The 19,541-nt window shown below is 38.5% G+C and overlaps 1 protein-coding gene across 1 annotated transcript; it reads right to left on the bottom strand.

The window, feature by feature from the left end:
• Positions 1–7,072: 7,072 nt before the first annotated feature.
• LOC144634285 (uncharacterized) lies at positions 7,073–11,445 on the bottom strand. Its single transcript, XM_078493205.1, has 6 exons — positions 11,306–11,445; positions 10,757–10,791; positions 9,522–9,644; positions 8,502–8,652; positions 7,947–8,034; positions 7,073–7,407 (listed from the first exon to the last, which is right to left on the bottom strand). The coding sequence occupies exons 1-6, from the start codon at positions 11,400–11,402 to the stop codon at positions 7,275–7,277; spliced, it is 627 nt and encodes a 208-aa protein (XP_078349331.1). The 5' UTR covers positions 11,403–11,445; the 3' UTR covers positions 7,073–7,274.
• Positions 11,446–19,541: the final 8,096 nt, after the last annotated feature.

Raw genomic sequence — 19,541 nt, 5'->3', positions numbered from 1 at the left:
GCGTTTCATTGTACTGCTCATTTCAAACTTTCAGTGGGTGGGAAGAGTGCGGAAAGCTCAACGTCTGTTTGAAGGAACGGGATATTGAGAAGATTGTTAAACAGCAGAAATTGTTCTCAGTGTGAATTTTTCTTTCAAAAACGGGAGGCGGAGAGCACGCTTAAGAGGGTCCTGAAGGGGGGTCCTAAATCCCAGTTCCCAGCCCGATTTTGGTCCAAATCCCAGTTCCCAGGCTAATTTTGGTCCAAATCCCATTTCCATAAGTACAGGTTAAAAACCTGTGCATATAATGACTGTAAATTTGGCTTCATCTTTTCTGGGGTAAAGACACCCCCTCTTCCCATTCCATGCCACATGCACATTGGACCTCTTATCATTTTGACTGTATATTGCAATCTGCGTAATTTATCTCAAGCAAAACATTAATGGCACCAGTATCTTGTGAAGTTTCCTCATCGAGTATTACAGATTCTGCATCACTAATCATCTCTGTAGATTCGAAATCAAAATCAAGACAGAATTCTTCTGTGTCATATTCACTGTCCACACCACTAAGACTTTTATCAACTTCATAAAGATCAGTCGGAACATCACTCGAATTACCATATCACCAACCACGTGCTGACAAGTTTGCCATGTTTTAAAGGTAAATGAGCCAAAGTTTATCAATATTAATTTGAAACATCTTCGGACCTTCTCTCGGAAATCTTCAGGTATCTTCGGCAATCTTCAGAAATGTTCGGAAAATGTTCGGAAACATTCCTGCCCTCCTTTCGTTGTACCAGCCTTCCAATCAATTTGGTTTTATTCCAACCTCGTTCCCAGGGCTTTTCCCCTGGTGATTTGAAACGGGCGGGAAAAGTTCTAAATCACCAAGGGAAAAGCCCTGGGAACGAGGTTGGTTTTATTCGTATGACCTTCGGATGACAGTTTGAAAATCTTCGGAAATCTTCGGTAATTAGTCGGAAATCTTCGGAAAATCATCAAAAACCTCGTTATTAGTAGGTTTATAGAATTCGCTGTTTTCACCGTTCCCATAATACATCTTGTTTACCCCCAAAATTTTTGCATAAGCATTGTTTTCAATTTCTCTTGGGATTTACAGTGACGTGCAATCGTCCCCAGAGAAATTGAAAACAATGCTTATGCAAAAATTTTGGGGGGTTATTTAAATAAAACAAGATGTATTATGGGATCGTGAAAAAAGCGAATAAACAAAATAATACCTGGTTGCTTGGAGATATGAAATTTATCAAATCGATAGCTCACTCGTCACTGCGCTCAATCGTGAGCCTTCGCGTTGAACACTCGAAGATATATTACATATCTCCTCACAACCATGTATAAATAGACCGCAGCGTAAAGCCTGGAAAAATACTGACTTTTTTGTGTCATCGCAGTGGGATAATTCGAGTATTTGTGTGAAATTATAGAGTCAGAGACTAGCAAGTCTCACGAAGAAGAGAAATCCCATTTCCATTTTTCAAATTGTTTGTCCCATTCCCAGTGGTAAAATTCCAGTCCCAGTGCACGAATCCCATTTTCCCAGCCCAAAAAGAGGCAAATCCCAGCTCCCATTTTACCCCTTCAGGACCCTCGCTTAAGCCTCATCTCCAAATCTCACCAACAACATTTTCAGTGTTGTTGTAAAAAGAATACATAGGAACGGTATCAAAGAACGAAAATACTTCCCGATAACTTTCAATTGAATTTATGACTGTTTTTTATTCGTTTCCTCAGAAACGAACGCGGTATTGTTTTAGATTCGATGTGAACTATTTACACAGTGGGGGCTACTATCCAATCAGTAGAACGCTCGTAACCACAATTAGTGTCGACACGTTATGGCAAAGGCAAACAACCTGGTAAAATGTTCTTCAAATATCGAAAAGATAATCGTCAGGAAGACGAAAAAAAGATTGAGAATTATTACAAATAGAAATTTCTGACGACTTCAATGCTTTTAAGTTTGACTAAAGCGATGTATTGGTGAAAAATCAAGAGAACCCTTTCCGTGTTTAATTGTTATGCAAACATTCTAGCTATATTCTTCCTTATTGCAGACTTAAATTTTGCCTCGTGTTTGCTCGCACGGAAGAATTGTCCGGCGCTCAAGGGCAAATTGAAAGGATGGGGTGAATTGGGGTACGTAAATCCGACGATCCGTGTTTTTTTTGTCAAATCCGTAAATCTGGTTCAAATCCGAATCCATATAACTTGAAAACTTTGGGTGGTGAAATTCCACTGCAACGTACAGTGCAACTTTTGATTGTCAGGTAATCTGCGATCCGCTGTATTTTCAAAGTCTGGCTGCGAATCGCTCAATGTATCGCAAAATATCCGCAATCCGGGTACGTTTTAAGGCCAAATCCGTCGAAAGCCTTTTAGAAGCGGAGATTTATTTCTTGTCGCGACGCTTCTCAATTCACGTTTGTCGGCGCGTGTTTATTCAATATCAAACAAAAACTCTCGCTCGCAAAAATATCGCAAGCATAATCGGCACATCGATTTAGTCTAAATCGTGAATTGTTTCATTGACTACAGAGGTTTTTGCTGTTATTAACACCTTCGTAAGCTTGTAGAAGCGGAGATTTGATTTTTGTGAATATCGGACGCTCCTGAACAAGCGCGCGAAGTTGTCATGCCTCCAAAGTTTTCCAGACCTGTTGACTGTTCCTTTCAGTACCCACAGTTTAATCACAGGCAGCCCAAGCACGATAACGGCCACAGTAAACTTAGACTCAATTTATAAATATTTGTATAGGAATAAAACAATTTTGTTTTACGATATAGAAATTCGAACGTTTTACGAATAAAATTGACTTACACTAGTGAGATGCTGTCGAAAATAGTTTCCAGCCTTGGGAATATTTAATAAAGTATACGTGTTCAAAACTTTGCAAAGCAATAACTCATCCAAATCACTTCAAATTGGCTCGAGGAGCTGGGAAACGAGAAAGAACACGACACAGCAACAGTGTAAGTCAATCTATTCATAAAACGTTCGAATTTCTATATCGTAAAACAAAATTGTTTCATTCCTTATAAATTGAGTCTTAGAGTACTGTGGCTCTTATCGTTAGCTTGCCTGTGGAAACGTACTTTCTGACACTGCAGTAAGTTTTTGACGAAACTTCCATGTAAAAAATGTACAATAGTTTACTTTGGCGTATGCGCATAAGCCAAAATTTAATTTTTCTTTTTTGCTGAACCGTTCCGATTCTTTTTTCCTTGCTCCTTTCCTTTTCGTTTTTCTCTGCTTTCTTATTCTCTCTACCTTCTACTCTGTGCATCCTTTCTATTGGCCTGAATAGTTTTTATCTTTATCAATGGAAAAGACCATGATTAAGTACAGGTATATTGGCCTGTTTTACCACCAATTGTACACCAAAAACTGGTCACGTTTTTTTTTTCGATTAACTTTGTTGGAATGCAGTCAATATTAAACAATTATTGGATGAGGTTTTTCTGATATCCGGAATAATCAAGGTCGAGGTAAGTGTTATTAGCCGAAGCCGAAGGCTGACGCTGACAACCTTTACCGAGATCTTGATTATTCCAGATATCACAAAAACCGAATCTAATAATTGTTTTATTATACATTGTTTTTCTGGTAAAGAAAAATGACAAACGATTTCAACCTGTTTCAAAACTTGTGCTAATTCCGGCTTGTCGCCCTGCTTTTAAAATTCTGAATGCGTTTTCCTCAAATTATTTCGTGGAATACTTCCTTCCCAACTTTTGTTAGTCTTTGTGTTTTCTAATACTTAATTGTCCAGCAATTTTTCCAACTTAGGTCAAATTATTTCTCGGTTGAAGAAGCGAATCGACGAACTTGATGTTCCTTCGCCGCCAGACGCCTGACACATTGCTCTTGGAAATCATGCATTGCGCGCGCAACCTACAGATTAGTGAATAATCTGCTAGCAGATTATTCACTAATCTGTAGGTTGCGCGGATTCCCAGAATTAGCTGTAGGCTCTTAGCCAATGAGAAGACAGCTAGTGACTACAATGTATAATAATCAAGATGGACAGTTCTGTGGAAAGATCTATCCAACCTCTATTAGTTGCACATTACAAATATCTGCTGTCTTGTAAATTGATGACGTCATAAGTGGTTGAATAGCCATTCCTCCAAATCCCGGAAAAATCCGGGCTTAGCATGATAAGGGTTAAATGCACTTTCATTGGTCGTGTTCAATTTCATTCGTCACCGGCGGCTTAGGCTGATTGGGCTGAAGGTGTAACTGTTGAGTCGTGCTCTATTGCGATCAGCAGTGTTTGTTTAGTTGGATTCAGGGTTGAGATTTTTCGTGTTCTGTTCTAAAAAATGATCTTCGGTTGACAGAATTATAAAATATTAGTCAAGCGTTTTAACCAAAAGAGATTGAAAAGGTTTCCTGTAACCAAATCAACCGTTTCAACCAAATATGATACCGCTTAAAAGGTTGATCAACCAAACCAGCCAAATCGAGTTTTCCCCAACATTATCATTACACCACCACCACCACCACCACCACCATCATCATCATCATCATCATCATCGTCATCATTATTATTAAAAAACAAACCAACCCAACCAATCTAGAAAAGTTGTTCACAATAAAACACCACTTTTCTCTACCTTTCAGTCCTCTTCCTTTTCAACATGGTATTTTTGTTTCGTTTCCTCAGAAACGAAACGGTATTGTTTTGGTTTCGATGTGAACTGTTTACACAGTGGGGCTACTATCCAATCAGAAGAAGAAGCAAACAACCTGGTAAAAACGTTCTTCAAATATCGAAAAGATAATCGTAAGGAAGACGAGAAAAGATTGAGAATTAATTACAAATGGAACTTTCTTTTAAGATTAACTAAATCGATGTATTGGTGAAAAAAGAAGAAAACCTTTTCCGTGTTTAATTGTTGTGCACACATTCTAGCTCGTAACCATAGTGTCAACACGTTTTAACAAAAGCAAACAACCTGGTAAAAATCGAAAAGATAATCGTATATTACGCCGGCCATTTTGTTTCTGTTTGGATCACGTGCACGCACTAAAAGTTCAGATCACTCCTACGGAGTGAATAATGCTCATTAGCCCGAGATAGCGAACCAATCAGATCTCTTAAAACACCAAGATCACTGAGTGTGTATTTACTAAAAGCGTATGCCAATGCAGCTTGTCAAAAAATATTTTATTTTTTTCTTTGTTCGTGAGCGGGCGGTATTCTACAAATCCTGCGATCTGATTGGTTCCGGGAGCGGGCGGTATTCTCCAATCCGGCCCGCTCACAGCAGGCGGTATCCGTTGCGAGATGAATCGTCGAGTGTGTTTTCCGCGCGAAATCATTTTGCAGCGTTGTACGAACGAAAACATGAAAGATTTGCTCTGTAAAATCGAAATAGCTGCTCACCAGTCGTTGTAAATGAGAAAGGACAAAATAGAAGTGGAATTAAAGGCCTCGAAGTTCTTCCAAAGGCGAGTAAACATTTCTTTATCGACAAAATCGAGTTCTAGTTTCGTAGTTTGTGGTTGTTTGTACATTTCGCAATCATTGCGGTAAGCTGCACCGGTTTTTAACTTCAATTTTGAGTAACAACTGCCTTTTATCGGCCACTTTTTTGCCAAAACAAAACACTAGTTGACATCATTCAAGAAAATGAGGTTCTTTAATTAAAAACAGTCAAAATAATTCTCGCAATATTGTGCCGTACGTCCAAACTACGCATTTCATTCAGTTTCACTTTCGCACTGCTCATCACAAAGATATTCTGCTGGGAATCAACGCAGAGTTTATTAATTCTTTAAAAACAAGTATGTTTAGCTGTACCAAAACTGTCTTTCAGGAGATAATATTTTTTAGTCCGAGAATTACTATCCTACGAACACAATTCCTTTCAAAACATTCATCGGGAAGCCGAAATCGATTTAAAAGTGTTCAGTTTTGTCAATAATATAAATGCTTTACCTCGATTTTACATTTATGCCATATTTACTACTTCAATTTCTTTTATTGAATCTCTTCAGTGTCAATTTAATATGCTAAACCTTTCTGTTAGTTCGGTTCATTTAAGCGAGGCTATTTTATTCCGAATAAAATAACAAACAAGCAACATTTTACACTCTTGCTAATCAGTCGATCGACACAACATTGAAATGACGCGCGTATACAAACAAAAATATTTTATGAAAAAATCTTCCTAGGTTTCTTTTAAAAACAAATAAAGTAGGAAAAAAATAAAAACGTTATTCACCAGCCTAGGTCGGTCCGTATTGAGAAAAACTGTGCCCTCGGTCTTGGAACCGCCCTCAGCCTGCGGCCTCGGGCGGTATCCAAGACCTCGGGCACAGTTTTTCCCAATACGGACCTCCCGGCTGGTGAATAACCTATATTTATTAGTCACAAAAAATTGGCCAGTTTTTTTATATGCCAATATATGGTCAGAAAGTCCTTATCCGTCATCTGTGTATAAAGACGTGTACGATGTTCGTAGCTTGTCATAAACACAGGATTTTTAGCCGTAAATAATTCTTCTTTAAATAATGTGTTATTAATAAAACAATTATCCTGCTCAAGAGGGTCTTAATGGGGTTAAACGTTAGCCGTAAAACGGCCAAAATGTAGCCGTTAGGCGTAAAATTTGGAAAAATGTAACCGTTAGACATAAAATATGTCAACCGTAAAAAATCGGTCAGTAATTTTAAATAAAACAGACTAGGTCACTTCATCGCTCCAGAATGGTCCTGAGACCTAAAACATGTTTCTCAGTAACGAAAATTAATTTTTTAACTTTCAAAAGCAATGGAAATTAATTTTTAACTTCTGTTAACCGTAATGGAAATAAATTAACCGTTAGCCGTAAAAAAGTCAAAATTTTAACCGTTAACCGTAAAAGCCACCACCCCATTGAGACCCTCTGCTCAATCCTGTGGAATACCGCACATACTTAACCAACTCCAGCAACGGCCTCGTCGGCTAAGTATTAGCGACATTCGCGCGATTTCGCACGATAATTGTTAATTGGTAGTTCAAATCCAGAAGATTTGTATGTAAGTTTGATAGTCAAGTAAAGTCACAACGCCATGTAATGATAACCAGACTTTCTTTATTGTTGTTGAACAACAAATTACATTATATCATCATACCCAGTGTAGTCTATTCTAAACCAACACCTCTTAATTTTATTTTTTTGCCGATCAAGAGTGCCATGGGGGAGATTTTGCGCAACTACTTTTATGCAAAACCCTAAGGGAATCCCCGTTTTGAATCCGGCTTGAGCCTTGAGCCTCAGTCCAGAGAAATCCACGGAAAGCTCCGCTTGATTTTTTGCTTCAGGATGGAGCGGCGGGCTGGTACCGGTTTACACTGGTCAGGTATCTTCAGTTTGTCAGAGTCGACGGTAGTTTTCAAATCAAGGAAACTATAAAAAAAAAAAAAAAAAAAAAAAAAACGACAAAAAGAATCATCAGTGGGTTCTGTAGTACCTTAACCACTGGGTTGCGGCTTCGATGTAGTAGATTTTGACTAGAAAGATAACCACTGTACTGCTTTCAGATCAGGGTATAACGTGGGTCCGCATCGCATGCACAGACTTCTAGCGCACAATACAGGCAATACACTATAGCATTCTTTGCTAGTAATGTACATGTGAAACTTTCAGTAACGTAAAACTCTTCACTTGTTATATAGCAAAAAATAGCCTAATTGCTGTGAAGTAATTTTGAAAGAAAAATTTAGTATTTTTATTATACTGTGTTTTAGTCAAATCAAGTAATCGATGGCGTATTCTTTAATTTATTATTATCATTCACAAAATTTCCGAAGACATTTCTCGTTTATAGCTTAAGCAGTGGACAGTCACCAGTCACCAACCACCCCTCGATCACTACCTTGAACAGTTGAAATTAATTTCTTTTACAACATGTCATTTATAGAGAACAGTGTTAGTAAGTCCCTTACACTGCTGATGAGGCACCTCCTTTATGTTTGGCAGAGTCGCTTACTGGCATGCACTGATCACCGGACTCAGCTGTAAACAAGCCACTTGCTGCAAAAGGAATAATAAGTTATATTTAAGTCAAATGACTTCTTGGTAAACATGGCTTCCATGTGCACTTGCTCCAGGACATATGATAATACAAAATCACATGGACAGAAGGTAATTTCGATTCGGGGACAGAAAATAGAAATTTGCCCAAAATAGCCTCGCATTCATGTTTATGTTTCACTTTTTCCATTTCCTGTTGTGTTTTTTATGCCGTTCGAGTTATGTCCAAAACAAATAAAAAATTCTCGTTCGCGTTAAAATTCCCCTGTTTTGAAATTTTCTAAATTTAAGTCGCTTTTATTTAAAATACGTCAATAAACACAAGCAATTACCTATTCCCTATTTCTGTTACCAACTGAGCCCGAAATTTCCTGCGGGATGTTTCTAAACCGTAAGTTTCTGAATGCTGGGAAAAAAACTGTAAGTTTCTGAATGCTGGGAAAAAATTCCCAGACTGCAATCCTCACCTTTGAGTGGTATGTAGTAGTAAGAGTACAAGTCCACTGAGGTTCCCTTCATTCCAAGCACACCAGAAGCTTCCAATTTCATGTTCCAATTCTTCGGGATTTTAACATCTATAGCGTGACAACTTCCAAACCAAGTGAGGTAAAGCTTTTCCTGTTGAGAAACTATTTTTAAATAAGGTACTTCATAGCCGGCTTCCTATCCGGCAAGACGTTCTCTGGGCCCGAAAGATTGCGCGACGAGCCTAGCTTCCTGTCTAGCATGCTATTTGTCAGGTTTAGGGGTCAGCTCCTGGCCCCTTAAAAACAGGACTCCGGCTCTGTAACAATTTTTTTCGGGGCTCCACGCTTTGCAGCAAAATAATATTGGGGCACCCGGGCTACGTTCCACCCCCCCCTCCCCCTCCTCCCCCTTGATCACCTTTATTGGACCCTGCTTCCAGAGTTGCAAAGACAAACACTCCAGAAGTTCCTTGAACTGAAGGTAGGTTTTGCCTTTACTGTCAAATGATAAGATTGGTTGCCCTAACACTGTATCGAGAGAGGTGCTGTAAGAGTGAATTGTGTTGGACCCCGGTCAGGTTTGAACATGAAAATCTTGATCCAAATCCACCAGACTCTCCATAATACCTCCGTGCGCCCAGACCCTTATTTGGGGAAAAGATTTCCAAATCACAGGATCAGGTGATCGACTCTTAATAAATTACAGAAATCAATTAAAAGTCAACAGTCGTTTTTACCGACCAATTATTGACAATTTGTGTGAATTCTGAACTTCACGAGTAAAGGGTATTGCGTAAACTTGAAATTTGTTGTCACTGATTTAAGAAATTATAAAATGGGATGTTTTGGTTAAAATACTGTTACCTTCTTCAGCAACAATTAAAAACGGCATTCAGGTGTAAATGAGATATTTTTAAGATCGCAAGAACCTTACTGGGGTTTGTTGGATTTCATCTTTAACCTCCATTACTGATTTCTTTTATACCCTGTTTTATACGCATTTTCTAATGTTACTTTTACCTTCTTAAGATCCACTATCATGGTGACTGAAAAGTGTCCTTTCACATGAACAAGTTGAATATCCAAGTCCATGTTGAAAAACAAGCGCATTGTAAGGCTGGATCCTGAGTCCAACGCTGTAGCCTAAAATGAGGGATGAAGATCATACTTGGACATCACTTTACTTTCTACAATGCTGTTAATATACTAGGTGACTACATGTATGCATGCTTGCTAGTTCATGTTATCCGGCACAAGCGTTTTGTGATATTTCTATACAGGCTGTAAGAAATGGCTAATATTTTAACGTTAAGATGTCATTTGCAATTTGCAAGTCAGTCTCAGGAGATGAGTAAAAATGAGTTGGCTTTTTACTTCCTTCAGCAGAAGGTACAATAAATGAAAATTATTGTTAACAGAGAACTTTGATGTTGCCAATCTGCACGTGGTAAGTTTTTTGAAAAGCATCTTTCCTTGTCGCTTCTTTTTTACAGTAACACACGGAGTTATTTTAGGATATAACAGCAGGAAATAAGAGAACTATACCAATCGATTGATCGACCGATGAGCGATCAGCAGAAAAAATTTTACAATAGCAAACTTTGCTTGGTCCGTACCAGAAAGACCTCTGACGATACTCTTTTAGTATGGCCTCGCGCTTGGTTGATAAGAATCTAGTGACTTCTGTAACTATGCAAGGATCACTCTGACAAACAGGAGCAAATTGTAGCCGGATCTTGGTGTAGATCAGGATCAGTAGTAGATAAACAAACTTTAAATGCAGGGCTGATCAAACAGCTAGGGACTGATGTTATAAATTTATTTTGGCCCAATATTTCGGTTGAACAAAACCAACCTTCATCACTTAGCATTTTATGCCCCCGATGAAGGTTGGTTTTGTTCAACCGAAATATTAGGCCAAAATAAATTTATATAATCAGTCCCTAGCTGTTTGATCAGCCCTGCATTTAAAGTTTGTTTGATAAGAATCTCCCACCAAGGGATTTGACTGATGTCCATTTCCATCCTATCATTATATCTAGCGGACCGTTTGCATGAACCAGGATCTGAGTGGGTTTAACGGACTAGCGGTAAAGGGCGAATAATATAACTGACAACCGCAACAAAGTAACAAAACTATAACTGACTACCGACATGTGGACCCCAACCCGCCAACTATTTTCAAACAAAAATTAACGAATTCGATGTTTCCCATTTAAACAAAAAACCAATACCTAGTTTTTTAGGAAACTTACCACAATTACTGTTCCGTTTAACTTGCGAGGAAAGTCTGAAAAATCCGTATAAGATTAAACTGATTAGAAATAATAAGAAATTGTACAAGAATCAACCATAAAGATACCCAGAAAAAAATCTGAGAACCAGATAGGAATTCAAACCCACGACCCTCCTTGTTCTAGAACTATCAGCAGGAAGATTACACTGAGATTGAAAGTAAAATTAGTTGAGTTTTTCTACTGGGATTATAATGAAAAGTTCCCGAATTCCAATGTAAATGTTATTTCGCTGAGTTAATTCTCTTCAGACACGTGTATTATCATTATTCTTGTCACTATCCTCTCGATCGTGCGCAGGTTGCATCTCATGCGAGTCGATCTCTCTCTGAACTGCATGTTTAATTTGCCTTCAACATATAAAACCGCAATTTCTTTGCGTTTCAGTTCCTTAGCTCCGTTTCGCATTTGTATAAATGTTTGATTTGATCAACAAACTTGTAAATTTGTTCTTCTCAGATAAACTGGTTTGAAAAAACGATGTCGGCATTCTCACAAAAGGTTACTTACTAGAGCATGGTACGGACTGGTTTGCAGAGCTTGAGGCATTGGTGTTAGGAATGCTAATAAACAGAGCAACAGCAACGAGAAAGAAAATGATCTTCATCTTGACGCAGTTCTTCAGAAACTACATGGAGTTCTTCACAACACTGAAGAAGTGAAGTAGATTCTATTCTGCATCTGTTTATATTGTTTCATGCCGTGCAGCGCTCTGATACAGCTGTTGAAAGATCAACAACATTTTAAAAGCGACTTAATTTTAAAGTGGTCAGACAGAGTATCAGCTATCCGTTTAGTCCGAGTTTTGATCGATGATGAAGCGTATTTTATGGATCGAGAGTGGAGAGTATTTGCACAGTTGCTAAATTTATTGTTTATATCTTTAATGTGATGAAAAATAGAATTGCCAGCCTATTCTCACACACGGCAACTCAATCATGCTCTGATGATGATATCTTGTACTTCGACCTAAATTCAAAATTAGTTTTGATCGGAGGTTTTACTGGCATTTTTATATTGTCTGTAAAAGGCTTCCCAAACAAGAATGAAGTTACCACGCCCTAAACCGTTCAAGAAGCTGTGGACGGCATCGTCCTTTTTTGTGCAGTACGAAGCAAGAGTCTGCTTCGCGAAAAATAAAGTAGTTTCAATTTAAACGCCCAAGTTTGCCGTTGTACATTGCTCGAAGTCCATCAAAGAACACGTAACATCGCGTGTTCAGGAACAAAACATCGAAAAACAAATGTTTCCTTACTGACGAGGTTAACCTGAGGGTTAAAAACGTGAGCGCAAGCCACACTCTCGTCCCATAATCAATTTAAGATGCACTTAGTGAATAGAATAGCTTTGTTATGTCAATTATGCCAAGTCATTTTATGTCGGCATATTCAGGTTTTGAACAAGAATAAGGATTTTAATGACGGCCTTGGAGTACAAGTTTCCTTGAATCTTTGAATTTTTTCAGTGCATTTTCTCTCATGTTTCCTATTAATAACACATAAACAATATTCCTCCTTCCTTTGTAATAAATGATCATGTTTCCTTGGAAATTGACCGGCTTTATGAGCTACTGGTTGAGTCACGAGCTCGAAATTAAATATTCCCAGGAGCCAGATATATTTTCTTGTTTATTGCCTGGCTGTAGTTCGTCCACAAAATGATTATTTTTTCTCGTTTCTCTGAAGTTTCGCAGGAAGATTTAGAAACAAAAGAACTTTATAATTCGATTCCTGAGAAAACTAAAGGATGGACAGATACTCTGTTTCGTGACTTCAAAAACTCGAAACCAACTGATAATTAAACTCGTGTACACAGCTGCCAGAATTTCAAATGATAATTCAGTCCGCTTGGGACTTTGCTACACTTGAGCATGAAGGTTTATACTACTAAAAATGCCGAGAAATATTTGGAATTCGTTATGTAAAGCAAATTAAGTTAGGATTCTACTAAACTATTGATACGCTTGGGTCGTGTTCAATTTCAACCGTCACCAGTTTTGGCTGTTGGTGCCTCCCTCGATTGATAACCGTTCACTCGTGTTCTATTGACGTGATTGTCTGTTTAGTTGGTTTAGTTTTTATTCGTGCTCTATTGGGAATAATCATTTTCGGCTAATTGGATTGTCAAATATCCGTCAACTATTTTAACCAAACGTTATTTAAAAAGTGTTCTATTGGTGAATTTCAACCTAGTTTGATGCCGCTTGAAAGTTGATCAACCAAACTAACCAAAAGCGAGTTTTTCCAATAAAACACAAAACAACCCAACCAATCTAAAACGGTTAATCCTATAGCCTGCGAATACAGCCGCCTCTCACGCTCCGATTCGCTTGCTCCGAGCGCAACAAGCGGATCGGAGCGTGAGAGGCGGCTGTATTCGCACACCCACACACCACCTATTTTTAGCCCTGCCCTCGAATTCATCATGGTATTTTTAGAATTGTTGACGTGCAGTAAGGATAGACCAAATTTAGAAAGAAAGGCTTCGCACCCGCCCGGCTGCGAGAGAAAGACGACACAATATTTGGCCCTCAAAGCTGCATAACAGTTTTGGCTAAGAAATGCGTTTTTGCCCTTTTCGGTTGCTCACGAACGGCCGCTCTTTCCGACAGAAACCTTTATTGTTTTCGCCGACTAGAGCCCACATCTCCCTGGACGAGCGGGAACTGGGCGCGGCAAGATTGAGTTTACACTCCAATGGGAATTCAGAGGTATAGTAATTCTAATCGAGCAATCAGAATACTTTTGTATTAAAGGAGAAGTTCACTCCAGAATGGCCATTTTTTTCTTTACGTCAATAAAAAGTTTATACAAAGATACGTTATTCACCAAAATTTCAGCCTCCAACGTGCGCTATAACCCTACGAAATCTTTCTTTGAAGTAGCCCAAAACTCGACAACTGAACGCCGCCATCTTGGAGCTGGTAATGTATGCGTGACGTCAAAGAGCTCAGCCTGAAGTTTGGCGCGGAAATTTAAATACAGACTGTACTCGAAACTCCTTATTTCTTTGTAGTGGCTTTTGTTTGTCAAAATGCTTGTTTGTGCAGCACCATTTTGCTCACACAGAGCTCCAAGAAATACAAAAAGAGGTGTTTATTTTCACCGTCTTCCGATATTTAAGTGCGACTTTCTCCAAAAATCAACTAATATCGCCTTTCTTCGGCACAAATTGGAAAAATCGATTTCGCTCATATTTTGCCCATAGATAGGTCCTAGCGAGAAACCAAACGGACTGCAGTTAGTTTTTCCTAATACAGCTTCCTTTCGCAGAAATATGCAAAAAAAGATTTTGCCCCAATTGGACTCAAAATCCACTTCCGGTTTGACTGATTTTATTGAAAGTTTGATCGCTTCGCGCATTATACAGCAGCTGTTTATTGATATTTCAATAATATTTATAATGTAATTAGGTCTTTATCGTATGACTGAGCGAAAAATAAAACAAATCGAGATTAATTTTTAGCCTGAAACGGGGATAAATCCAAAGGCAAAATTGGCAAATGAGTAGCGAGCGAAATTATGCAGTAAAACTCTGCCATATTTTTCTATGTGCGATAACTTAAAATATCGTTAAAACAATTTTTATGGGTTAACTAGAGACTTATCTAATAGGATATGCAAAAAAATCTCTGGGGAAAAGGTTTTTAGTGGCCCGCTTCGGCCTTTGATTATCACTAATTTTGCCGTAAATCAGCTAAAATGTAAACAATTGCGTGACACGGCTTGTCACAATACCCGTAAACAGTTTCACAATTTCTGTATTTTAAATAATCTAATCATTTAAAATACACGAAAAGGAGTAGATGTCACATGCCGATTGAAAATGGGTTCTTAAAGTAAAACCTTTTCTTGCTATATTACCCTATAATGTACATATGTTTAACCTATCATTGAGGTGTTGCTTTTCCCGCGAGCTGGCTGTGCTGTTTACTACTCTTCAGCTGAAATTAAAAACAAGGCAAATTAATGTACCATGTTTTGTCTGCTCTTAAACACTGAAAGTGTATCTACCGTTAATAAGACAATTCAGAAGAATTCAAAAGTGCTCAGTTATAAGATCTTTATTTTTCATGCACCCATCATGACGGAGTGTGACTGGGCACTCTGCTACACGGGAAATAATTGTCGTTTCTTTTATATTTCATAAGATAATCCTCAAAACAACGAATAGGCATACAAGGTTCACATTGAAAAATGCCCCTACTTTCACAACGTTCGTTTATTCATGATCATTGTAGGGTATTAGCTATGGGTTTTTAGATCTTGTGTTATTTCTGTTCTAGTACAGTTCGCTGAAAGTTAGTATTTTCAAATATATTTAAGTTAAATCGGTAAACATGAAAGTCGGTCTACTGGTGAATCCAGCGGAGATGACCAGTTCTTCCTCTTTTGTTACAAAACTGACTATTTTGTACTAAAATCAGTGCAGACTAGACTCCACCTCCGACTCCATTTTAAGGAAACGAAAGGCGAATGCCCACCTCCCCTCCTGCTGTCCACTGATGGTGGTTTCAGTTGCATAAGCCGATAAGGCAATTGTTTTCAATGTAAAGCTTGCCAAAAAATCTTATCCTCTTTATAGAGAGCTATAGTTTTGTTTGGGCCACTAAAAATGGGCAAAACGAGGTGAGACTATTGCAACAACTGACTGCGGCAAATCAAAGGCTGGAAGGGAGGTTGAGAAGGTTGGGGAGGGGGGAAGGGGAGCTTGCAGGGTGGAATTTTAAAATTTTTCAACAACGTACATGTATGTAATTTATGCGATGACTGCTCTTACTTAAATAAACATGATCGTCTCCACCAAATGCTGGTATAACGAATTTGTCAATGCTCAAATATTGGATGGAGAGCAGACGACTTGTTTGCAGGTTTTCACTCATGATTATCTGTGGAAGGCTTTTTGCGGGTTATCGTAACATGGGAAGCGCCGCCGCTATCGCTGATTATTGCCAAATAAGTATTTCAAGTACAAAACGCATTACATTTGTAGACATGTTCCTTTACTGGTTGATTTAGCAGAGACAGGGCAGAGAGGACGTGCTAGTTTCTTTTTTTTCTTTTTTTTTTTAAGCAGTACCAACTAGACTCCGCCTCTCACCCCTCTTATAGGAAAGGATATTCAAAATCCTGCCTTCTTCGCCGCTCCTTTGCCCTGTCCCTTTTGTTCCCCTTTTGCTGCCTATAGATGACGGTTCCAGTTGCATGAGGGTGATTTTTCAATGTGAAACGTCACTCAACGCTCTAAGCCTGTTTTTAAGGGCGAAGCTTGAAATTTTGCACTAAAAATAACAGGAGCCGGCTGGGGTTAAGGTAACGACTGTGGAAGATAAGAAAACTGAAAGGAGTAGGGAGAGGAGGGGGCTTATCGCTGAACCCATAACGAGGGCTTACAATAACATTTTACATCAAGTGTCACTGGAGCATTTCTCAGAAATTTGTTAAAGGATCCCTGTGCTGTGCCCGAGGGAGGCACTCGGGATTTCAGGTGACAGAAATGATGGAAGTATTTTTTTGGGCTTAAAAATTTTTAATTCTGGAAATTATTTGTCTAGGAAAATTTTTAAAAATATTTTATGGGCGTTCTGAATAAAGAAGGGATTTTTGGGGGAATAAAAAACAATCTAAACATTCGTGATTGGTTGTATAGTTTCGCGAATAAAGTACAAACAAACGTTTTTCACTGATGATATACCTTGAACAATGGTGTTCCAGTCCTTTGCTTTGCATATAAACTCGAGCGTTCCCCCTGAGTTTCCATTTTTTCTTTGTGTTACTATCATTGCCCCTTTTTTCTGGAAATCTAATGGACAGAAATTCGGCATGAGATGCTTTTGGGGTAAATTTCTTTTGTCCAGGTATTTTTTAAGAGTGTTGTTGGAACCCCTCGGGGTTTTTAGGGGTTCCATTATCCCCGTTACTTGAAATCCCAAGTACCCTCCCCCCCCCCCCCCCCCACCCCCTCGAGGTGCTGTGCATGTCTGTTATGTTTCCATTGTCCAAAATAAAGCAGCTTTACACTCGCTAAGACCAGTATGGAATTACTTTTTTTTTAGAAAAGGCCTATTATTTCCCTTTTTTTTAATCCTGAATTTCAATTCTTTCATTTGACTCACAACTACTTTCTCCTCGTTATTTACGACGACAAGTGGAGGCAGGTTCTCTGCTGCTAATTTTGACAGCTTCTCTTCTTCGGAAATTGAACACAAAAATTTCCCTGCGTGATCTGCACATACCTTATGGAAACAGAAGGAAAACTGTCAGACGTACTTGTATGTCGAAATGCCTGCATTCAGACAAGAAGCGAGTGAGACGTCAATATCTACCTGATCCAACGGGCCCAAATGTCCCGTTCTTTTCATGATTAACTTGGAGAAGATTTTGTTTATCCCTTAAGCTTCCATCGGCATTCGGACATTTTCCTCTGACGATTTTATGCTTTGGTATCTCTTGAGGGACCCTACATCTCTAGGTTCCTCTTGTCCAGCCGAGACCATGGGTTTATCAGTCATTACGTCGACACTTTGAGGAGAGTAAAAAATCGTAGCTCGAGCAAGAATCAACTCTTCTTCGCTCTCCATGCATATTATGAAACTCCCAGAGTGACTTGTGCTGTGCTATATTTCCAGTGCATGATAATAGTGATACTTTCTCCGTAGGCTGATTTCTGTCGCTGCGATCAAAGGAGCACTGACTTTAAAAGAACAACAAGCATTCATCTTGTTTTATCCGCAAAATGCGAAGAGTCGTGTTTACCGATTGAAGTGTGGAATTGGATAAGGACTTGTTATCAAAATAAAAATAATTTGATTATACAATTTGCAGGTCGCAAAGAAACTGGATTCAGGACTGATGCAAATATTGCGTTAAAATCTGGCGCTAATCATATTCGAAGCTTCAGCTTCTTGAAACGAACTATTCGGGCACAAAATACATAGAACTTTGTACATAACTTAGAACTGCAATGCTATATTTTATGTCTTATACCATAAAATTGTTTAAAATCCTCAGTAATACCTTCAATGTTGATATCTATTGGCCGTATACAATTCTCCCCAATAATTTCTTGTGCTTTATATTTTTTCATTAAAGGAAAATGAATTTGGAAAAATATCGGCAATTTGAGACAAAAAGGAAACAACAACGCATCAACAAACAAAACGGCAACATCGTCGCACTCGACAAATACTTATAATTTAATTGTTGCGTTGTTTCCTTTCCACTAGACCTTTAGATCACGCAAAGAAATAAACCAAACAATATTGACTCGTTATTACGTAAAAAAAAATTGAACTGAGAATGCTTTCCTTTATACGACCGGTTTTTGTGGATGATCGAATGATCAACAGCTTATTACAACTATTAACACAGAGCTAAACCATCTAGCATGTTGTGATCAAGAACGTGTAGAGATCACGCAAAGGTTCCAGAAATGGCGAAGCGAAAAAATCTAATATTGCCTTTACCTTTTGAAATAGTTCACCATATAACATGTTTCTTTGTATGGGTTGTCTGACGGAATTGTCTCAAGAGCGTCAAACATGTATTGAAAACGATAATTTCATTCGCTGTTTACTACCTCTGTCACGCAATTGCTGTCACGCAAAAACGGCAGATTATCGGCAAAATTAGTGATAAATACAGGCCAAAGCGGGCCACTAAAAACCTTTTCCCCAGAGATTTTTTTAGATATCCTATTAGATAAGTCTCTAGTTAACCCATAAAAATTGTTTTTACGATATTTTAAGTTACCGCACATAGAAAAATATGGCCGAGTTTTACTGCATAATTTCGCTCGCTACTCATTTGCCAATTTTGCCTTTGGATTTATCCCCGTTTCAGGCTAAAAATTAATCTCGATTTGTTTTATTTTTCGCTCAGTCATACAATAAAGACCTAATTACATTATAAATATTATTGAAATATCAATAAACAGCTGCTGTATAACGCACGAGGCGATCAAACTTTCAAAAACATCAGTCAAACCGGAAGTGGATTTTGAGTCCAATTGGGGCAAAATCTATTTTTTGCATATTTCTGCGAAAGGAAGCTGTATTAGGAAAAACTAGCTATGGTCCGTTTGGTTTCTCACCAGGACCTATCTATGGGGAAAATATGAGCGAAATCGTTTATTCCATTTGTTCCGCTGTCTGGTTGATAATTCTAGAAAGTCGCACTTAAAAGAACAATTACTGAAAAGCGGACACAAATATTTGTGTGTTCCGAAAACTATGTGGAAGACTGCTTCAAAGTAGATCAGAGATGCAGTCTCCTGCGTGGAAATACCCACAAAAGATAGAAAAAGCCAGACGCAATATAAATCATTTTTAAGAAATCTCCTTCTGTAACTCCCTTCAAACGACATGCAAGCGAAAGGAGGCGAAAGAATAAGGAAAGAATGGAGGTTAGTCATTTTGCTTACCGTTTTTTCTCAAATCAAACACCTCCGGCGTTTATTTCAAACTTGGCGGGGTCCGGTGTTTATTAACGAAGTGCGATTTTTCTTGTCGTCCCGGCCGACAAACTGCTCTTGGGTCTCCGAGGGTGATTTTTACCAAAGTAACAGTATTGCATACGGCACGTGCATGTTGCAATCAAGATTTGTACAAACCGCACTGCAGAACATAAACAACCAATGAGTCCATAAACGGCAATGTCGCCAACGTCCTCCGTAGTTATAAACGTTCACTGTTATAAACAACAGTGCGTCAGTCATGACAACACGAACGCGAACATTGCTGTTTCAT

This window comes from Oculina patagonica, chromosome 13 (assembly GCF_052425735.1).
Source record: "Oculina patagonica isolate OP01 chromosome 13, crgOcupat, whole genome shotgun sequence".
NCBI lineage: Eukaryota > Metazoa > Cnidaria > Anthozoa > Scleractinia > Oculinidae > Oculina > Oculina patagonica.
The sequence above is the reverse complement of the archived record's forward strand: the minus strand, read 5'-3'. Positions and strand labels throughout refer to the sequence as shown.

What these genes read in the sequence shown, in the direction of transcription:
- LOC144634285 (XM_078493205.1), bottom strand. Translation starts at nt 11,402, where the DNA reads ATGAAGATCATTTTCTTTCTCGTTGCTGTTGCTCTGTTTATTAGCATT. An exon ending in CCAGTCCGTACCATGCTCTA is followed by an intron (nt 10,792 to 11,305) that starts GTAAGTAACCTT and finishes CGGATTTTTCAG; the next exon opens with ACTTTCCTCGCAAGTTAAAC. An exon ending in TAAACGGAACAGTAATTGTG is followed by an intron (nt 9,645 to 10,756) that starts GTAAGTTTCCTA and finishes CCCTCATTTTAG; the next exon opens with GCTACAGCGTTGGACTCAGG.